This window comes from Lates calcarifer, linkage group LG23, assembly GCF_001640805.2.
Source record: "Lates calcarifer isolate ASB-BC8 linkage group LG23, TLL_Latcal_v3, whole genome shotgun sequence".
In the NCBI taxonomy this organism is placed as follows: Eukaryota; Metazoa; Chordata; class Actinopteri; family Centropomidae; genus Lates; species Lates calcarifer.
Window position 1 is genome coordinate 7,673,421 of NC_066855.1, and position 22,166 is coordinate 7,695,586.

The window sequence follows — 22,166 nt, forward strand, 5'->3', positions numbered from 1 at the left end:
ACCTGTGCCTCTGCTCCTGAATCCATGAGCCCCCCTGCAAAGGTCAGGCACCCGGGGGCAAAGCTCCACATCAACTAAATGGAGGACTACCTGTCTGCCCCCAGGATGGGCACCCAGTGCTGGGCTCACACTCAAGACACAGTGACAAAGGTCATCTGCCAGGACGTTCAGTTTGAAGAGGTCAAAAGGCCTTTGTTATCCTTTTAACGCTATATTTTCTATTTTCTATTTGATATTTGTTTGAATATCTTAATTATTACAAAAAACCCATAATGCAATTTTACTATGACCCGTAAAATTCACACTTGTTTCACACACACACATATAAATCTAATTTATTTCCTCTTCTTTTTTTTTCTCTTGATGTTGACCCCCTTTGAAAAATCCATATTCCAGCAGTATTTTAATGTTTATAAGTTTGCAAAATACCCCTGTCTAGTTTAAAGTTTTTCCCTACATCTGGATATTATTGCTTTGTTCTGTAGTGTCAGTATATCCAAGACCTGCTGATAGCTCCCTCATGTGGACAAAAGATTTAAAGCCATATGACAATAACAATTGAGCCTCTCTGTTGTTTTGTGATTTTTTTTTTTTTCTGAGATGATGTGTATTATAAAGTGTTGTTGTGTTTTGACCTTCAGGGCCACCATACATTACCACTACAGATAACTGGCCTGTACAACAATGTCCTTAAATAGTGTGAATACAGTGAGCTGTAGACAACATCCTTCCTCAAAACAAGACTGATTTATTTAGACAGAGAACTGCAGCCCTTTGAAATAGGAAGTGCAGATTAAAGCAGCATAAGGGGACCATAAAAGGGTGAGTTTAACGTTTGGCTTTAATTGTTAGGGTTAAAACATGTTTAATAGTGCTGTCAAAAATACTCCAATTACTCAAAAAAGTAAAAACAGAAAATAAGTCTTTTAAAATTAATTCTGCAAAAGTTGTGACATTATTTTTTCCCCATGCAGTCAGGAACAGCAGAGAACTGAAACATATTTATTGAATAAAAATAAATATCATCATAAATAAAAATCATTACAAAAAAGGATAGATTTCTTATTTGACTAACTATTCACTGTACACCTGGCTTCTCATATGCTGTGACTGATACAATGTTTATTTCTGTAGAATTATTTAAAATCACATTGTTGTTTTATCCAAAAAAGCTTGAAAATGAAATTTAATGGATTTTTTCTTTTCAATAATAACTCAACAAACAATTCAAGAACTTGCATTTATGAGAAAAAAAAGGACTACAATTGATTACTTCCCCCTTTGGCCATATCTGCTTGTATCTACACGTTGCTACTTTGTTGTACAGAGGAGAAAACTTTATACATTAAAGCAGCTATAATCAATATTTGTATAATAAAAATGTATCAAATAACAACGTGAAAGCAATGTGACAGTGTGAAAGGGGTCACTTGTAATGATGAACCTAAGGAGAATTATCACTGGCCTCTGCAGTTCCTCTTGGTTTTCAAGATTCAAGATTCAAGAAACTTTATTTATCCCGAGGGAAACTGCTGTGCACCAGTTGCAATACAGAGGTGGAAAAGCAATACAGTGTGAAGAGAGAGTAAGAATAAAGCTATTATAAGGAATATATAGGAATAAAGCTAATAAAATAAAGGCTAACATAAAATAAATAAACAAGTAGCTAAATTCAACAAATGCCACAAAGATTACAGTAACGTAGGTATATACAATATACAACAATACAAACTGTCAATCAGTAATTACAAGTTTAAGTGCTTTACCTCTTCAAGTTCAGTGCAGCTGCCTTGTGAGATTTCTTTTTAACTTCCCCATTGCCTTTTCTATCTTAATATATTTATTTATTATTTCTTTGTTCTGATCTCTGCAGTCTGTTGTTCCAAAGTTGCAGTCAAGAAAGGATGGTGCAAACCATCCTGTTCCTGCTTCTGCTCAACACCTCAGCTTGCTGGGGTTATGGCTTTAGAGGTTGTGCTCAGAACTATCCTGAAACCAGCATGATGTGGTGCTTCAACCGGGACATTGCCAACCTGTCCGACGTCATTAGGATGATCCCTGATAACATAACAACAATAAACCTATCAAAGAACAAGATCAATGTCATCCCACCTGGATCCTTCAGCCAGGTGCTTGGACTGAAAAACCTGGACTTGAGTCAGAACCAACTGGTCTCTCTGAAAGGAGGAGAATTCAGAGGCCTGGATGTCCTGAATTGCCTCAACCTTACCAGCAATAACATCTCCAGCATTCATTCCAATGCTTTTGAGGGACTCATCAGGCTACAAATACTTCTTCTGCCCTACAACAAACTTGCAACGATCTCACCAGGTATCTTTAACTACCTCCCAATGATTCAAAAAGTTGATCTGTCTCTCAACATGCTCAAGTCTTTCAGCTGTGAAGATTCTGGTTGCTCATCCACTCTTATGCATCTCGATCTTTTTGCAAACAATATTCAGAGGGTAAATGTGAGTTGTTTCCCTGCCCTTGAATACATCAGGCTGTCCAACAATTCAAAGCTAGAGCTACAGACAGATGTTTTTGCCTCCAACCCCAGACTGAAGAGTCTACTTCTTCAGAGAGTAAAAGCAGAAGTGCTGGTGAGACTCTCTGCAGAGACAAAGAGGAATCTCTATTGGGTGGCATTTTCTCTGTTTGTGGAGAAATCTCCCCTGACTGTCTGTGATGTGCTAAAAGGAATGGATCATCTTACAGGAGTAGAGGTATGTGCACTCCTTGTAATGTACATTCTGTTTGGCTTTTAAAATCAGTGGGTTTTTTATATGTTTTAAAGGAATGTGATGTCAATTTAACTTTATACAGATTGACCTGAAACGATCCACGTTACCCACACATAACTCCAGCCTACTGGACTGTGGTGCTCCACCAGTGGTCATTATCATGGATGCCAATTTTGGAAATGTTGCCAATTTGTCTCTGGGTAAAGGGAATACAAGCAGACTTTATCTCATTAACTGTGGGTTGCAGCAGATATCTCACATTACATTTGATGGTTACCAAGGACTGAAAACACTGCAGCTGAATCAAAATAAGATCATCATCCAGCAGGACACATTCAAACACTTGACCAATCTCACCTTTTTGAGTTTTGACAGGAGCAAAATGCGAGACATCGACCCAAAGTGGTTTGTCCCTCTGAAGAAGCTGACTCGTCTCTCTCTTATGAAAAATGACCTCACAGAGTTGACACCAAATGTATTCAGTGCCCTCACCAAACTCGAGCAGCTCTACTTGCAGTTCAACCTGCTAAAATACATCACGAGGAAGCCTTTCAGTAAGCTGCAGAAACTAATAAAACTCAATTTGAGTTTGAACATCATTGATTTCATTGAAGAAGGCTCCTTCCAAGACCTGACAAATCTCAGGTATTCATGATTCTCCGCTAGTGTATTCATCTTTCCTCTCTGTCTATTTATTTATTTTAATTTATTTATCCTTTAATCCATTAGATACCTGGACTTGAGTGGGAACCGCATCAAGAGGCTGACACCACGTATTCTGCTTGGGCTTAGAAATTTGAGGACATTTGTTTTATACAACAACCGCCTCCATTTTAGATCTTACGAATCTCCTTTCACCCAGCTTAGTTCTCTGCAGGTAAATGCCTTTCTTTTAGGCTGTTATATGCTCTTCCTGATCAGTAGAAGAAGAGTAATGTACCGTGTAAATAATCTTTCTATCTCTCTGTTTTTGTATGTATCTTGGAGTATCTGGAGTTGAACTACCAGGGGCCTGGAGGTCGTGGCATTGGGGATATTGGGCCACATTTCTTCGAAGGTCCACAACAACTTATCTCAGTTTCTATTGGGAACAGCATCAGGATCAACTTCCATCCTGACGCCTTTGTTCCTCTACAGAATTTGACGCGCCTGTACATAGCAGGAGTGCTAATGAAAACGACCAACCTGACTGCAGTGTTCTCCCCTCTGAAAAGGCTGCAGAAGCTGACTCTTTACAGGGCAGACCTAGATGCCCTGCCTACTAACCTGCTGCCTCCAGATAATACACTGGAAATTCTCAAAGTCCAGTCAAACCACCTCCACACTGTGGATAAAACAATGCTAGATGGTCTGCCAAGGTGGGGGAGCTACTGGAATATCATTCAGAATATCATTCAGGACTGTTCAAATATCTGTGAAATAAGCTATTTTGCTTTCTTGCTGAGTGTCGGATGAGACCATGTCTGTAAACCAAATCTGAAGCTACAATCAGCAGCTGTTATTCAATGGGAATAGGTTAAAAAAACAATCTACTAGCACCTCTACAACTCATTCTTTAAAAAAAACTGTAAAAATGACACCCAGTGGTTTTACAGGGGTTTTTTGCTAGACTATTTCTAGCCCCGGCACATTTCCTGTCTTCTCTACTTGCAAACAAGATAAGCCTACCAAGATGTAACTCTGTCTGGTGAGAAATAATTCAGTACATAACCCACACAAAACTACAACATTGTATACCTTAGGTTTTGTACAGATGAAAAAAACGGGGCATAAAATGAATGTGGTACTGGTAGGCTTTTTTTTTTTTTTTTTTTACCTTTGAACAAAGCTAGGCTAGCTGTTTCTCTGTTTCCAATCTTTATACTAAGTTAGCAGGTTACTGGAAGTAGTTTAATATTTACTTTACAGACATGACAGTGGTATCAATCTTCTCATCTAACTCTCAGCAAGAAAATGAAGAAGGGTGTTTCCTATGCTAGGTTTGCTGATTTTGACTTTCGTTTTAAGAGATATGACCCATAATTGCACTTTCTTATTGAGCCTAAACATACAGTAGTCCACTTAGATGTACATTTTATGTTCATCTGTCAAAAAGACGATCTCAAACAGTGTTTTCTAGCAGGTGTTATGAATTTGATATATTTTTAACACATCAGAGCCAACACATATTCAACATAGCCTTAAATGTAATTTCCTTTTGTATACTGAAAAAATGTTATGAATATGACCCTACTTCCCTGTGCTGTTTTAACATAGTCTGCTGCTTCAGGGTTTCAGTAACTGATCTACCATCCCAACTACTGGCCACAAAAACATACATATTTTATACTGCATTTATTATACACCCACACTAGAACTTCTGTTTTCATAAAGTGACAGGGGAGCAGTCAACATTGGTATCACAAAACTAGAAGGACAATCCCTGTAAAAAAAAAAAGAAAAAGAAAAAAGATAAACTATGTGCTCATGAATGAGCTACAAATTAGAATTTTGCTACCACTTCTGCGTCCACTTTATCTGGACACAGTATATTTTGTATAAATTTGAATTTAACCAAACTGTCAACACTGGTGTGTGTTTGTGTGTTTCCAGATTGCGATCTTTGGAGATTACAGACAACCCGCTCACCTGTACCTGTGATAATGCTTGGTTCAAGAACTGGGCTATCCATAACACTGATACACAGGTACAGAAACTGCAGACACAGTGACACGTATTAATATGTGTTATAAACCAAATAAAAAGTACATTAATAAAATTATATAATTAATTTCTTTAACAACTCAAATATTACAATATTATTGTTTTTTTCTGTTACATTCACTCCAGGTGTCCTACCTGTATGACCTCCAGTGTGACAACGACAGGAGATCTCCCTACCTGTGGCAGTTTGATGATAAGGCCTGCTCCTATGAAGTGGCTTCCTTCACTCTCTTCATCATCTGCTCTGTGATGAATGTGTTGTTTGTATGTTTGTGTCTGGCCTGGCACACACAGGGCCCTACCATGCGCTACCTGCTGCTCATCCTCAAGGCTAAGCTACGTGGACGTAGGGGAGCAGCAGGGCCCAAATTTCAGTATGATGCCTTCATCTCCTACAGCTCTAAGGACGAGGCCTGGGTGATGAGACAGTTGGTGCCCAATCTAGAGCGGCCTGCCACTGACGCACGGGGGCTGAGACTGTGCCTCCACCACAGAGACTTCCGCCCCGGTGCTGCTGTTCTGGAAAACATCGAGGCCGCCATCTACAGCTCTCGCCACACCATCTGCGTGGTGACACGTCACTTCCTGTGCAGTGAGTGGTGTGCCATGGAGTTTCAGCTGGCCAGTCTGAGGCTCCTCTGTGATGGCAGTGATGTCCTACTGCTGGTGTTCCTGGAGGAGATACCTGAACACTGTCTATCTCCCTACACACGCCTGCGCAAGATTGTCCGGAAGAAGACCTACATGCTGTGGCCTGAGGAGCCACAAGAGCAGGATGCTTTCTGGGTCAGGCTGATAGATGTTTTGAAAGACAGTAAGGAGGAAGAGAAGGAAGCAAGAGGAGGAGAGGATGAGCTGCTTCGACTGATTGGTTAGACCAAATGCTAACTATTTTAACTCACAAGCAAAGTATGCATTTTATCAGTGACCTTTAAATTTTCAGGCTGTTCATTAGAATGACTTGTGAATGTGTGACTGTTACACATTTTAACAAAAAAGCTGGGTTAATGGTTCCTACATATTATGTTGTTTCAGCTTTGTCTAAACACTTACCACCGCTGCTGCTAAATATAAAGTCAAAGTCACAGTACTTTTTCTGAGTGGTTCTCCATGGTCTGTGAGGTGTAGTGTGCATTATCTTTCTGTGGCTTGTAAAGTGTAGCGTGTGCTATTTCTTCATACCAAAAAAGTTTACATCCAGTCAAATCTGTACAACAGCTTAGTTAAGATATGGTTTATAGAAAACATTTTATATTGATTGATATTCCCAAATTCAAGCGATTTACTTTTGTGACCTTATTCATATTCCTATTCTGCCTATTTGCTCACTTCATTTTATTTCACTGCATTGTTGGAAAAATACATAGTTGCAAAATCTACTGTAAACTAACTAATCTACTGTAAACTATTAATGGGTTTACAGGCTATAATTGTCAACAAGCATGGGGACAAAAGTTTGTCTCCATCTACTGGCAAACTCTGTTGCCTACACCAGATAACCACTAGACCAGATAGTTTCTCTACTATTGGTTGTAGTGATAACTTCCTGTATACTAACATTTACATGACAAAAAGCTCACAATGCTTGAGAAAGTTTTGTTTCTGAGGAACCCATGTGGTGTTTGTTGTGGACAAAGAACTCCTCAAATCCCCAACTTAAGTAAAAGTACCCACACAGAAATGTAAAAATAATTCTAAGTATTCAAGAATCTAAAATCTTACTTCAATAAATGGACATATTATCAGCAAAATGTACTTAAAGCATCAAAACTCATATATTGTTACATATGACATTATCAGATTGTTAATATTTATGCATTAATGTTTAAGCAGTATTTAGTATTTTTGCTGGTCACAGTAGATCTAGTTTTAACTACTTTATATACAGAACAGCAGTACAGTTCAGTGGTTCCCAAACTAAGGATTAGGCCCATACAAAGGATCATAAGATAAATCTTGTACATTAAATGTTACAGGAGCATACTCATTTGCTTGGCTATTACAAATAATATGTGGCTTGTGTATTTATAAACAGTCTATGCTCATGTCAATTTTCTTATAAAACAGTCACAAATAAAGGAGTTTCACCTTAAGCTTTTGTGCACTGATGATGCGTCTGGCGCGTGGCTGAAAGCCAGATTTTTAATATATCTAAGGCTTCTCTCCGTCTTTACGGTGGATGAATTTTAAGACCAATCAGAGGCGGACTAGAATGGACCGGGCAATCAGCGTTTTTCTGCCAATGGTAGCTGACGTATGTCGTCATTGACTGCGACGTGTCTCCTCATTGGCTACGACTTTCTGGGAGGAGCGCAGAGAGGCGGAGAAACGAAGTCGGAAAACATATTTAAACCAAGTTTGAGCCATTACCTCTGTTTGCCAGTGCTGTGAGAAAACGTCGATACCGGAGAGGTTTGGATGCTAAAACAAACTCTGGAGCTGTTTTTGTCGAACACGAGTGAGACTAGACGCTGAACACACATGCGGCCCGAAGATAAGGCAAACGGTTAGTGGCTAGCGTCTCTTTGTCAGTTTGTGTTCCATCCTTGGCATTTTAACTCCGTTTGTGGTGGTTTATCATGTCGTTGTTATCGGTTTGTATCAATTTGTGGTCATTTTTAAAAAAATTTTGCGGCTCTACCTGGCTGTTTTACACCCTGGGCGTTAGCATGAGTATTAATGGCGGACGTTAGCCTTAGCCTTTTTGTTTTAATTACTTTGCAAACATTTTACTGCTTCTTTATAATTTTATGCTCCAACTCGGTCATTTTAAGTCAGTTTATGGCGGATTATCATGTCGATGTGATCATATTGTGTCTATTTGTGATGGTATTGCATCGTTTGCGTCTCTACCTGGCTGTTCTACATCTACATGGTCAGCTTCTTTGTGGTTGTTTTACATCGCATTGTGGCTCTGTAGTTTTGTGCCTATTCTTTGTGGTCATTATGTGTTTCAGTGTGGCAGTTAAGCATCTCATTGTGATCATTTTGCGACTCAGTTTGTTGCCTCTTTGTCGTTTGTGTCTTTGTAGCAGTAATCTGTCCATAGCCATCCATTGATCCCCTGTTGTGTATATTATTTCTTAGAAATTTGTTTGTGGTGACTTGAGACTTTATTGAGTTCAGTTTTGAGATAGATTTTAACTCTGTGCTCCTCCCCAAGTTTTAAGCCTCAAGAGTAGGTCACAATGAATGAACTGAGATTACTGTTAGATATTCTAAATACTATTTTAAAAATTGCTTTTCTTTCTGAGATCAATCAAGTCATATGCTAGTAATATAATTAAATTATTGACTTCAAAGTGTGATTGTCAAGTAGGGCTGCATGATATTAGGAAAACATGCTATATACAATATCACTGTTGAATATTGCAATAAATTAACAAATACTTAAGTATACAGCGTTAATGTCTTTCTACTTTGAATTGAATTGAGGAGTAAGTAGGCTTTACTGACACTGAAAAAATTAAATGCATTACAGGGGATGATTTTAAGTTCTACCTTTTCAAGATCTCTGGCCCCACCGTTGTAACCACTGGCCCCATCATTGTAACCACTGGCCCCACCATTGTAAACACTGGCCTGGGAACATATTTTAATTTGGCAAATAACAGTAAAAGATTTACACGCTTAATGAAGAAAATGGTTCTTTTGCTGCTCCCTGCCTCTTCACACACTGCTTGTGTGAGGCACTGTTCTAATGGGGGTCAAAGCCAGTGCAACACACTGCTATTTGACCCTTGAAGAGTGGAGAATCCACCAATAAATAAAAGGTTATTAAAATAATTATGCATTTTCTTCTTGCCTACCATTGTCAGCAGACAGTAAGTTTTGTCAGCCCAGCATTGTAATTGTGCTACCATAGCTACAATAGCAGATCTCCTGATTGATGTACACATCAGAAAAGATAACATGCCTTTCCTACACTGTGTGAGCATTTTGCTGTGACACCTCGCTAGCAAAACATCACGTTAGGCTTTTGGCTGGTATCATACGTTGTTGACCAGCAGGTGAAAACATCATCAAGTGCACCGTTTGTTTTTGTTGCAGAAGCTATTGACGGGGTCCGGTTTCACTGTTGATCAATACTACACCGATTCCAAAGACATTTGTCCCTATCAGTTATTTACACCCAAAAACATTAACCAAGTTAAAAAAAATAATGGATCCCTTTTTACACATAATATATCCTGCAAAAGTTTGGTTTTACCCCCGCTGATCATGTGACTCGGCTCGACTTGCATATTAACATTTAGCACGACTCCAACATATCTAAGCAGATTAAGTAAATTACATTTGATGGATCATGACGTTTGTGCTTTATTGTTGTCTAAATGTAGCTTGTTATATGGCTTGTTAACACATAAATCTGGTAGTTGTTCCATATGTGAACAACTTAAAACAACTTCTGAATTTCCCGTGCGTGTGATTAATAAAGTATCTATCTGTCTATCTATGGCCAGAATTCCTCAATATGAACGGACATGTTAACAGTCAGAAAAAGGTCAAGCGTAATCTGCTCACTACCTAACTCTCCATGCACTTCTACCTCAGTTTATAGCCTCTACACAGGGGGCAGGCAGAACGGCTCAATCTGATTGGCCAAACATATTGACAAGTAGAGCGTGAATGCAGAGCACATGGAAATATACCATTTATATCGCAGTTCAAGACGTCTTTGCTATCTGCATGTTGATATCGAGATAATGATAAATTTTCAATATATCATCCAGCCCTATTGAAGGTTCTAGTGTTTAGTTTTCAGTATTGTATTCTTCTACACTGTTCAAGTTTTGGAGGTTAACCATTCTTTATTAATGAGGTAATTTGTTTTTCAAGTGTTGTACTTGTGTTTTCCAGGTTTACTGGTTCAGCTGCTGCAGCCTGAACAGAAACACAAACTCTCACCTTACAAACCAAACAGGTATATGTTCTAAAGATTTACCCAGTCTGAAAAAAATGTGTTGATGAGCTGAATTATTAATGTTAGTAACAGTGCTATTGTTTAAATCCTTGATATTTATTGAGTTTAGTATGGAAAATAATAACTGATTAATCATGTCTATAAATTGTCAGAAAATAGTACTAGTTATAATAATTTTTTAAAACTCAAAATAGTTGTCAGAAAATGTTCTGCCTGTGGATTAAAGTACTGTATAATTAAAAGTACAAGTTAAAACCATGCTCTCAAAAAATTACTTACAGTACATGAAAGTTTTTATTATGCAGTTCACAGTAATATACACAATTCCTCCAGTGATTAGTTGACAATTAATATAGAAATTTAGAAAAAGATAATCATTTTACTTAAGTTTTCCCAAATATTTATTGTATTTAGATTCTTAAAGATGTGATGCTTTTTCTTGTCATATGTGACAGTAAACAGCCCATTTTCTGAGACACTCCTCTAATGTTTGTAAGATGATGTGGTTTAGCTGTAATGTTGAATATTTATCTGTGTTTTCATGGTTAAACTGTTGATGAGGAATAGGTAGTAGTGTATTGAACATTTTCCCTTGTAAATTTCTCTTTTAATGTCCTCCAGGTGTCACCACTTTGTTTGCAAGCATAGAGAGTCTTCATACAATTAAGAAGTTCTTTGAGACCAGGACTGAGGCCTCCAGGTAATTCACAAACAGCTTTACATCAACTGTCCAAGACAGAGCACTGACATTAAACTGTTTATGCTCAGTATTTGATCTGAAACATGAATAGTTTGATTTGTCACAAAAAGACCTCACTCATTATTCAAGTTTATTTACATAGTTCATGAATGTGCAGTTCAAAGAAAATGAAGAGTTTAAACATCAGCTCTCTCTTTCTGTCTCTCTCGCTCCTTTGCTCTTGCTCCTTCTCACTCTCTCTCATAAGCCTGGCTCACACTAACAGATTTTTAAAATCTTACCCAATGTGGAAAATGTGAGAGACCACACACATGACGACAAAGAATGTCAGATTTCACAGTTTTGTTCTTACAGTGTGTGTGCAGAGGTAAGACCAACACACCACACCACACCACACACCAACAACCAGTCTGGACTCCCAGAACTCCAAATCTCACACGGTGAGACTTAAGACTACAACAAACATGACTGACAACAATGTCTCTTGTTTGTTGTGCTTCCGATTATCTGTTGGTGTGTATACCCCACTCTACTCTTTCTAATTCTTTCTGCCTCCTTCTCACTCTGTCTCTTTGTGTTTTTGTCACTCACTCTCATGCTTGCTTTCTATCTCTGTATCCCCTCTCTTTCTCCCTTTCTCATTAGTACAGTAAATCATAAAAATGTGAAGAACTTAATCAGTTCAGTTTCACACCAGAAACACTGTCATTTTGCTTCACTTTGGCTTCTATCTAACTGACTTTGGTGAAACAAACATTTCCATCCTCTGCTGTTCTGTATCAGGAGCTGATGGAGTCAGTTCTCCAATCAGGGCAGCTTCTTCTGTCTTTGTGTAGAAAGCAAATGTAACTTTTGAACTAGTTCTGATTTGTCCAGAACCAGTTTCTCTGGTTTCTTTGTTGATTTAGTGTCTTTTACTTTATCTTTTCATAGTTTGAAGTTCAGTACCCAGAAAATCTCTGTGCTTTTATTTTGATTTGTTAAAAGTCACATCTTTATATTAAAGTTTGTTGTGTTTTTCACAGGATTCAAACTTCAACCATTAAATCACAGAGAGAAGAGACAGACATGAAGACATTTCCAGAAGGTCAGTGTTAGTTTATTCTTTTCAGTCAGACTCTGTCATTATCTCAGCGGCAGTTTGACACTTTAAAACCCATTGTCTGGAACAAATAGCAACAAATTAAAGCTGCTGTAACTTATCACTTTTAATTAGTATGAATTAGTATTTTTCAACAATGTAGTTGCAAAGAAGTCTCTGTATAACAAATATATATATGAAAAACAGAAAACATAAAACCATAGTTAAAATTAGTTAGAATAGAATAGAAACCCTTTTAAGAAATTAAAAAAAGTATAGAACTTTTATTAAATTGAAAACCTTAAATATTAAGTATAAAACCTATACAAATATAATGTAAAACCTCTAAAAATATGTGTACAAAAAAGTAAATTTAAAACCTTAAATAAATAGGTCTGAAAAGTAAGTATTAAATAATAATAAAAAAACATTTTAAACCTTAAAGGAATAGGTCTAAAAAGGGTATAAAACATTAAAGAAACCTTATAAAACAGGTTTGATAAATAAGGTTAAAACCTTTAGTATTCAGTCTTTAAAAATAAATGTAAGACATAAGCATGAAACTTGCAAAAAAAAAAAAAATTTGAATCTTCAAAAAAGGTCTAAACAATAATTCTAAAAAACAAGTATATAGGCTTTAGGATATATTTAAAACCTTTAAAAATATGTCTGAACAATGAGTGTAAAGCCTTTTGCAAACGGTAGAGAACTAGTGTTTTCACTTGAGCAACAGTTAGATGGTGGTCTTTTATCCAATTAATAACACTTTTGTTTTCTTTCACCCACTTCAGGTCTTCAGCTGCTGTCGTCTTCTCCTCCTGCAGAGACAAGAACATGTCTTAATCACATTTTTGGACTTGTTTTTTTATACCTTACTGTACTATGACATGCAGCTTATGACAAAGAAATCTTAAAGCACCAATGTTACCATTGTTTTCCACAGACATGCACCTCTACACAGTGTTTGTCATTTCATTTTGGCATTTTACTATTTCAAACAGTGCAATATCAGTACTCCAATCCAATCTATTACTGTGTACATATTCCTGTTTATACTCTTCCTATTGTAATACAGTCTCATTTTATATCTTGTCTTGTTTATATTATGCCTTTTTCTATTTTTGTTGCTGTAACACTGAATTATCTTACTCTTACTCAAATAAATACTTCTGAACACTGAATATTTTTCAGATCTGTTTAATATTGTATGAAAATACATATTTGAAGCCAGAGGTTAGGGTTATGGCTTTTATCAGTTTTTAGCCACTTTTAGCAGAGATTAGGGTCGGGGTACAGCTTTTTTGTCACGTTTTGACCATTGTTGACAACATCCTATACTATGACATTTTTTGACCATTGTTGACACCTATACTATACATTTTGATGTTTTTGACAACATTCTATACTATGACATTTTTTGATGGTTTTTGACAACATTCTATACTATGACATTTTTTGACAGACCATTCTTATTACTATGACATTTTTTGTTTGGCATTTTTGAAGCCTTACCTATACTGACTTTTTTTGGACGCATTTTTGATGCCGCCATTACTATACTATGACATTTTTTGATGATTTTTGACGCAATACTATACTATGACATTTTGTGATGATTTTTGATGCCATACTATACTATGACATTTTTTGAGCAATTTTCATGCCTTACTAAACAGTGCTCTGTGTTGGACAGTTGATGTAAAGCTGTTTGTGAATTACCTGGAGGCCTCTGTCTTGGTCTGAAAGAACTTCTTCATTGTACGAAGACTCTCTGTGATCTTGGACTACATCTCTGTGATCGTGGACTACGTCTCTGTGATCGCGGACAATGTCTCTGAGATTATGGACAATGTCTCTGTGATCATGGACTATGTCTTTGTGATCGTGGACGATGTCTCTGAGATCATAGACGGTGTCTCTGTGGTCATCAACAATGTCCCTGATCGCGGGCAATGCCGTCAAATCGGTGACCCCCGTCTCCGCCGATTCTATCGCAAGGTCTCTACGAAGCATGGACAATGTCTCTGATCACGGACAACGTCTCTCTCATCTTTGACAAGGTCTCTGCAATCATAGACAACATCTCTGATTGTGGACAATGTCTCCTCATCCTCAACAATGTCTCTCCGATCATGGACCATGTCTCTGCGATTGTGGACGATGTCATGGACAAAGTGGTGACACCTGGAGGAAATCAAAGAGATTCATACAAAGGAAAATGATCAATACACAACTACCTATTCCTCATCAACAATTTAACTATGAAACCACAGGTAAATATTCAACATTACAGCTGAACCAGAACATATAACAAACATTAGAGGGCTGTCATACTATACTATGACATTTTGACATTTTTTGACGCCATACTATACAATGACATTTTTTTCCACCATTTTTGATGCCATACTATGACATTTTTTGACAATTCTTGATCCCATACTATAACTATGACATTTTTTGATGATTTTTGACGCCATATTATACTATGACATTTTTTGACCATTTTTGAGGTCTCGCTATACTATGACATTTTTTGAACATTTTTGATGCCTTACTAAACAGTGCTCTGTGTTGGACAGTTGATGTAAAGCTGTTTGTGAATTACCTGGAGGCCTCTGTCTTGGTCTGAAAGAACTTCTTCATTGTACGAAGACTCTCTGTGATCTTGGACTACATCTCTGTGATCGTGGACTACGTCTCTGTGATCGCGGACAATGTCTCTGAGATTATGGACAATGTCTCTGCGATCATGGACTACGTCTTTGTGATCATGGACGATGTCTCTGAGATCATAGACGGTGTCTCTGTGGTCATCAACAATGTCCTTGATCGCGGGCAATGCCGTCAAATCGGTGACCCCCGTCTCCGCCGATTCTATCGCAAGGTCTCTACGAAGCATGGACAATGTCTCTGATCACGGACAACGTCTCTCTCATCTTTGACAAGGTCTCTGCAATCATAGACAACGTCTCTGATCGTGGACAATGTCTCCCTCATCCTCAACAATGTCTCTCCGATCATGGACCATGTCTTTGTGACTGTGGATGATGTTGTGGACAAAGTGGTGACACCTGGAGGAAATCAAAGACAAACATACAAAGGAAAATGATCACTACACAACTACTTATTCCTCATCAACAGTTTAACTGTAAAAACACAGATTTATATTCAACATTACAGCTGAACCAGAACATTTACTAAACAGTTACCGTGCCTCCGTAAGGTGCCTACAACTCATGTCAGGGAAGCTTCAGTCATAGAAACACAAACACACGCAAATAAAAACGACGACAAAAAGAGTAAAAGCTCCCAAGACATCACTGACAGATAAGGCTAACGCTAACGCTCGCTGCTAATGCAAACGCTGGCATCCAGGTAAAGCAGCCAGGTACAGACGCAAGACAAAATGACCACAAACAGCTAGTTCGCTCCTTAGCCGTACCATCGCAACGCAGGTGTACTCAGCGTCCAGCCTCACTCGTGTTCGACAAAAAGCAGTTCCAAACCTTGATTTAGCATCCAGGCTTCTTCAGTAATTAAGTTTTCTGAAAGTACTGACAAACCGAAGCAATGGTTCAAACTTGTTTTAAATCTGTTTGCCGACCTCGTCTGTCCGCCTCTCTGCGCTCCTCCCATACGGTGACGGCCAATGACAACACACGCAAGCCAACATCGGTAGAAAGAACGTCAGTTGGCCAGTTGATTCTCTACTGCCCAGCGACCGCCTCTGATTGGTCTCGTAGGGGAAGGTAGGATACCGATAAGGTCTGGATCATAGACATATTAAAAAACTAAAACTGGATACGGTGTCGCTGCTCAGGCTTGCAGCCATTTTGTTCTGGTGACTACTCGCATTTTCCCCATGGCTGCCATTGTAAAAGTGATGCCTGTAAAATTGTTGACAGGACACCTCCAGTAATAAACAAAGTCAGTTATCACTCTTTGTATTTTATATTTTGCAACCACGGAGTTTCAGTCTTTGTAAAAACTTTTCAAAAGCCGAGGAAAGTCACGTTGCATTTATCAGTCACTTGTCAGCCCTTGTTCTCAAACTTGACTTATTTATTTACCAATATATTAGCCTCGTAAAAGCACTAGGTGGCTTTTCATAATTCCCACCGTAACATTTTTCTTCGGGGTATTTTAAATTCGTAAGTCATTTACCTTATATAGTTTGGGCGCCATTTTCGATCCATTATCCAGCTCCAATATTACATCTATGGGATGGACCTTTTTCTTGACTCCCAACCGGACCGTGCCTTGTGCTTGCTTGGACTGATCTATGTGTTTGTGAAAGTGCGCATAGTGTAAATAATTGCCTACAAGCAGTTCAGGTAAATGTAGAGGTGAGAAGCCTTTTTTCTTGTAAACCCGTCTTCTCCTGTTTATGATTGCGACAGGCGGCGAGGTTATCGTTTGGAGTTAAATGAAGCCATTTAAGAAATTCAGAGGGGAAAACATGGACATCTGAAACGTGATAAGAGGGTTAAAGGTTATAAGCTTGCCATATGTTTCTTTTTTTGGTGTGTTTGTCTTCCTGTGAAAAGTAATTAGTAGGTTTGGCTGTAGGTAAATGTCCAATATTTCTCTCTGACAGACGGCAGACTCAAAGTACCTCAAATTCATATTTAAGCTCAGCACTTGAGCAAATGTAGTTAGTTATTTTCAAAAAAGCATTCACGCTCCTTTGTACTTCCTGATACTGGTCTCCGTCACCACTGTTGCAATTTTTTAAAGGGTTTCCATTATTTCAGGGCTCCACAGTTCACTCAAACATGGATGTTTGGGAAAAATACTACTGTGCGATTTCCAAACACTTCATTTATTTGACGTTATACATTCAAATGAAAATAAAAAATATTCATATATATATTTCATATAGAGCTAGTGAGCAAGGTACAAGTTTAAAACAAAACACAGAAGTCTTCCGTGTGGCATATGTACAAGGCGTGGTTTGAATACTATACAGTGTGTATCCATAGCTGCACAGGTTTCATGGATGTTTAATATTCTTCACTCAGTTGAGGCACGACTAGATTTCAGTGAGAGGTCAAGGATTGGGCCAAGTGCTTCAAGACTGCCGCTTACAGTAAAACATTTCAATCTCAACACCTAAACAGTAGGACTTGCAAAGCAAAGCTTATTAGTGTTAAGAGTTCCACACTAAAGCATAAAGTAGGAAAATGAGGCAACATGATCTCTCTGCAATTCAACTTATACTGTACAGTCATGCAAAGTCCTAAATAGTTTCAGTTTTTTATGAGATGATACTCTCACACCAAAGTCAAAACTGAGCAAACACAAATTCAGGTTTTAAGAAAATGCCTTAAAAAAAAAAAGAAAATCCAGTATCACTAACAAGTCACGGCTGTTCACTAAGTTTGACAGAAGTCAGGATGTTTGGTTGCACTGCAATAATTGACTTGAAGTCACTACACCAATTTGAGACAAAAAGAAAAAAAAGCTTCCTCAAGTAGTCAAGTGATAAGTGCAATCCCACCCCCCTTTTCCCCCCTTAACACACAGACACTCCCATTTTTATAAAACTCTCATACACAAGCAAGTTAAGCATCACATTGTTTTCCACTATCAATCAAACCATAGTTATAGTACAGCAGATGCCCCAACAATCAACAGCAAACCATAGTTTTACATATATCCAGTAGTTATGTACAACAGAACCGGTGCAACATTAAACACATTAAAAATTATTAGATATAGAAACTGTAACAATAATAAAATACAGCAGATACTTAATTCATATTGGGAAATATATATTATTCATAATGTGTATTGCTGTCTGTTTTGGCATTTTGGAGGATCAATAAAAATGCTGTCATGTATCCCTCTCACAGCTTATTTGACGTATCTCCAACTTGGACAGATTATACATCTATGTGTTTTTAAAGAAATCTAACACAGGATTGTTTCAGTAAAACTTTTTACTATTAATTAAAAAAATCAAACAAATATATGACAACTTATCAGAGGCATGGAAGCAGCAGGTCAATGTTAAGAATTGACCTTTATAGATTTTTTTTCCATTTCCTATGAGAGTCTTCAGCTGATGCTAGCACGGCCGTAGCAATATGATCAAAAACCAAGGCCAGGAAAGAGAGGAGAAACTTCAGATTCTTGATGTTCAAATCTTTTTGGAATCTTTTGCCTCAAAAAGCTTCATGCGCTCCTGCACGGTTAGTCCCTCTTTCAGGCTCTGTTCAAGATGAGAAAAGGAAAGTAAACAAATTTTAACAGATGATGAGGACACATGTGGGCAGAGAAGAGCATTATAAAACAAAACAAAAAAAACACCAACACACAAGGACACCACCACCAAACAGTTATGTTTTACGCTAGGCAGCTGTCGATCCCAGAGATTTTTCTGCTCTGGATGACATACATCAATTCAGGTCAAAATATAAGACACACAAGAAAAAGTGGTTATGCTGGGATATGATCATGCCAGACAAGAGTATCTACTGGTGGACACAACACCCACATAAATTAAAACATTGACAATTGAAAGACTCACACACACAAAAACAACTATTTCAGACAGGGTTTTTACATAAACAGAGCAAAACAATGTTGGAACATATGAGATGTGTTGCATGATGATATGAGATAGTTCATTAGTCCACTGATGAACAAGACTGATATTCACAAAGTGCTAGTGCAATACAGTTCTGCCTGTCAGATTATTGTACATTTGTGGCAATTACATAGGTGACAGGTGATTGTGACTCTGTTTATTTGCTAAATATGAAGCTACAGCCAGCAGCAAGTTAGCTTAGACTGGAATCAGGGATGGATGTATGGATTAAACAAACGAGATATGTTGTGTTAATTTGTGAACTCTTAGATGAGCTGGTGGGCAGATCTTATTTTAATCTAGTCTGGCTACAGCTGTTTCCTCCCTTTTCAGTCTTTATGCTAAACTAAGATAAGCTAAGCTAACTGGTTGCTGGCTATAGCCATTTCCTCTCTTTAAAGTCTTTATGCTATGCTATGCTAAGCTAAGCTAAGATAGGCTAGGATAAGCTCAGCTAAGCTAGCTGGCTGCTGGCTATAACCTCATATTTTCTAAAGAGATGTTGGAGTGGTATTGAATTTCTCATTTGACTCTTGGCAAAAATGCAAATAAGTAAATTTCCCAAAATGACAAGCTACACTTTTACGCATACTGTGTGGGACACATATGTAACCAGACAGGTTTTTGAATGACACTCTAACAACTGTTGCTCACACCTGTGATATTCAACTTGGGGTGGGCACTACAATCAGCTTTGGTGGTGCAGGTTGGGATCAAAGAGGAAGGGTTGGGGAGGGATAGGGGAAATCATGCAAGGGTGGTGAGGGCATGCTTTGCTCTACGTCATGCTATACCTACAGCACGTCTTGGGGCGGGGGTTGGGGGGGAATCACCCCACAATGGGAGTGTCAGCTATCCCATGAGACCTGTTCAGTGACAGACTGATGGACAAAACACACAGATGACAAACTTACGGGACAAGAGACTTTCAAGTGACAACGTCCTGACCAACCAACTCTGCGGAACATATTTCTACAGTATGTGGTGGCTGAGTTGCAACAGTTAACAGTGATAAAGTCTGCACAACAAAACCTTGAAACACCACACCACACATCAAACTGCAATTGTAGCTTTAGAGTGCGTGGGTCTGAATTTGAGATAAAATGCCTGTGATTTGGGAAAGAAAACAAATCAGCATTATTAAATGTAGCACTCACCTTTGACCTTACGCCTCTCAATTGCTTGGAGGATGTTGATTGTTCTTTTTTAATGAAATCTGGATTACTTTTTGATTTCATGATATCTAAAAACACAATGAAGGAATGTTATTATCATCATTAACCCCAAGAAGCTTAACAGCATCACATGTATAAAATGATACATGTTGAAATGATACATATCCAAACTAACAGCTACCCTTGTTATGCTTTGTGACAGATGTTTGACTGAAACCGAGTTGCAGCAGAACTGGCTGTCATTACATCACTCCTAAACGGTCACATTATTGACAAAAAATCTTTGGCACAACAGATAAAATTTGGGTTAAGTCAACCAGATCAGGGTTTAATAATAAGAAAATGTTGGTTCACTCACCATATCCAGATGTGACTGTCCCATCGACAGTCCTCTCGCCTAAAGCTTCTGTAGCAATGAGCAGTTTCTCCTTCAGTTTACTGATGTCGCAGTCAGCCTTTGCCTTCACAATGCTGAGCTCTGTATATATGTCCTTATATTTGTCTGTGGCATATTTCTTGTCCTGATGAAATGAAAATCAATGATACAGCCTCAGTTTTCTTTAAATTGTGTTAAAAGACATCAAGTATAGGTACAAACCTTCAACAAATTGTTGGCAATACATTACCATTTGTTTTGCTCACCCTTAAAGCAGACTGCAGTTCATCTTTCAAAGAGTGAATTTCCTGTTTCAGGTACTGGATCTCAGATTCCTTAATTCGCAGCAACACCTACAAGATGGAGGCAGACACTCGTAAGATTGAAGAGCAAATCATCAGTGGGTGTGCGTGTGTGTGTCTGTGCATGTTGTGTGATTACACCTACCTCCAGTTCATACACATCTTTGCCCTGGGTAAGTGGTGACAACGCTGTTTCACCACTGAAACATGAGCGCATCCGAGTGATCTCTGCACTCAGTCGATTATTTAATTCCTGTTGGACAAAGTAAAGTTGTGCTGTAATTCCATGGATAGAAAAGTGTATGTGTTTGTGTGTGTGTGTGAATCTTATGTGCATTCAAACCTGGTTGTGAGCGTTTAATTCCTGGTTCTCTCTCTGACACTGCCTGAGGGCCTGCCTCTCAGCCTCCAGTGCCTGGGCCAGGTGAGCGTTTTCCAGACATTTCTGAGAATACTGCTCTGACAACACCTCCAGTTCCCTCTGGATGGACTGCAGCTCCTCCCTAGAAAGTAAGATCATCATACAATCAACTGTAGTTCTCTTCTGATGTTTACCAAATATGTTTGACTTCTTCCCAGCATAAAAGAAAATGGATCCTTTCATCATGTTTCATAAGTTACTTCAGTTTTGCTTTTCACAAAACAATAATAATCAAATGAATGTTCTTTTCAAGCAAATGCTGTGCTTCTCATTTGTAAAGCTCAATAGTTTGAAGTTTAATGTTCTTGTACAAAAAACATACTCATATTGTAAGCGAAGCTCATCAATGTCAGAGTTCAGTCCACTCAGTTGGGAGCGCTGGGTCTTCTCCAGTTCCTCCTTGTGTGCATTTTTCATAGCTTCAATAGCTACATTAGACAGAAGACAGATCACACACATTTAACTATCATATGACAGTGCTGTTTAAAGTATAGCAATAATGGTAGTAAGAGAATTAATAACTTTACCAGCAATTGTTGCAGCAGTCTCCTCAGCCAAAAGTCTCTCTCGCTCTTCCATAAGCTTGGAAATCTCCCTCTGATGCTGCCTCTGGAGGTCCTCTATCACCTTATGGTGTGTTTCTTCCATTGCAGCAAAGCCACGTTCACACGTGGCCTAGAGAAAGAAAAGGGACAAAATCTGGTCATCGCATAATTCACTTCACACACAATTTACCACCTACATTTTAATTTGTGACTACATATTCAGTGCAATATCTATTCCTAGATGGCGTCATGCAAAATCAGTGATAGTCATGCAAGTTATGCAAGCTTCATAAAGATCTAAAGCCCAGCTATGTTAGTAAGAGAGCGAGTTAAAGCAGTGAAATTTTATTCCAGCGAGGCTACATTTCAGTTATTAATAGATTGAACTTCCTTCTATTATTGAACATGGGAAATGGTATGTCTAATGATATCCAAATGAATAAATATCATTGGAAGCAAGTGAGACATCTTAGACTTTTTAATTGTCAGAATGAACTTGTGGTGGTGACAATCTGCAACTGATTGCTTTGCTTCATTATGTAAAACTGCTAGGGATGTCCCAAGCTGATCCACAGGGCCAAACCCTCCTGCCACAACAGA

At 38.2% G+C, this 22,166-nt stretch overlaps 2 protein-coding genes across 6 annotated transcripts in view; one reads left to right on the forward strand and one right to left on the reverse strand.

Moving 5' to 3' along the window:
- The first annotated feature begins 689 nt into the window (after positions 1–689).
- Positions 690–13,333, forward strand: LOC108886793 (toll-like receptor 13). Its single transcript, XM_018681831.2, has 11 exons — positions 690–822; positions 1,874–2,726; positions 2,827–3,389; positions 3,474–3,621; positions 3,732–4,102; positions 5,337–5,430; positions 5,574–6,318; positions 10,308–10,371; positions 10,993–11,071; positions 12,097–12,158; positions 12,944–13,333. Exons 2-9 carry the CDS (start codon positions 1,905–1,907, stop codon positions 11,036–11,038), a joined length of 2,853 nt encoding a protein of 950 aa, XP_018537347.2. The 5' UTR covers positions 690–822; positions 1,874–1,904; the 3' UTR covers positions 11,039–11,071; positions 12,097–12,158; positions 12,944–13,333.
- A 3,628-nt stretch (positions 13,334–16,961) lies between these two features.
- Positions 16,962–22,166, reverse strand: part of si:ch73-103b11.2 (restin homolog) — a 46,463-nt gene continuing 41,258 nt past the window's right edge. For 4 of the 5 annotated variants that reach the window (XM_051066508.1, XM_051066506.1, XM_051066505.1 and 1 more), the window contains 8 exons: positions 21,549–21,696; positions 21,344–21,449; positions 20,944–21,103; positions 20,746–20,853; positions 20,565–20,651; positions 20,281–20,443; positions 19,905–19,990; positions 16,962–18,369 (listed from right to left, as the gene is read on the reverse strand). In XM_051066508.1, coding sequence (XP_050922465.1) covers positions 18,298–18,369; positions 19,905–19,990; positions 20,281–20,443; positions 20,565–20,651; positions 20,746–20,853; positions 20,944–21,103; positions 21,344–21,449; positions 21,549–21,696 — 930 coding nt within the window. In that variant the 3' untranslated portion in view covers positions 16,962–18,297. Of the gene's footprint in view, positions 18,370–19,545; positions 19,629–19,904; positions 19,991–20,280; positions 20,444–20,564; positions 20,652–20,745; positions 20,854–20,943; positions 21,104–21,343; positions 21,450–21,548; positions 21,697–22,166 lie in introns of all 5 variants that reach the window. The other variant, XR_007809244.1, reaches the window with a different exon arrangement.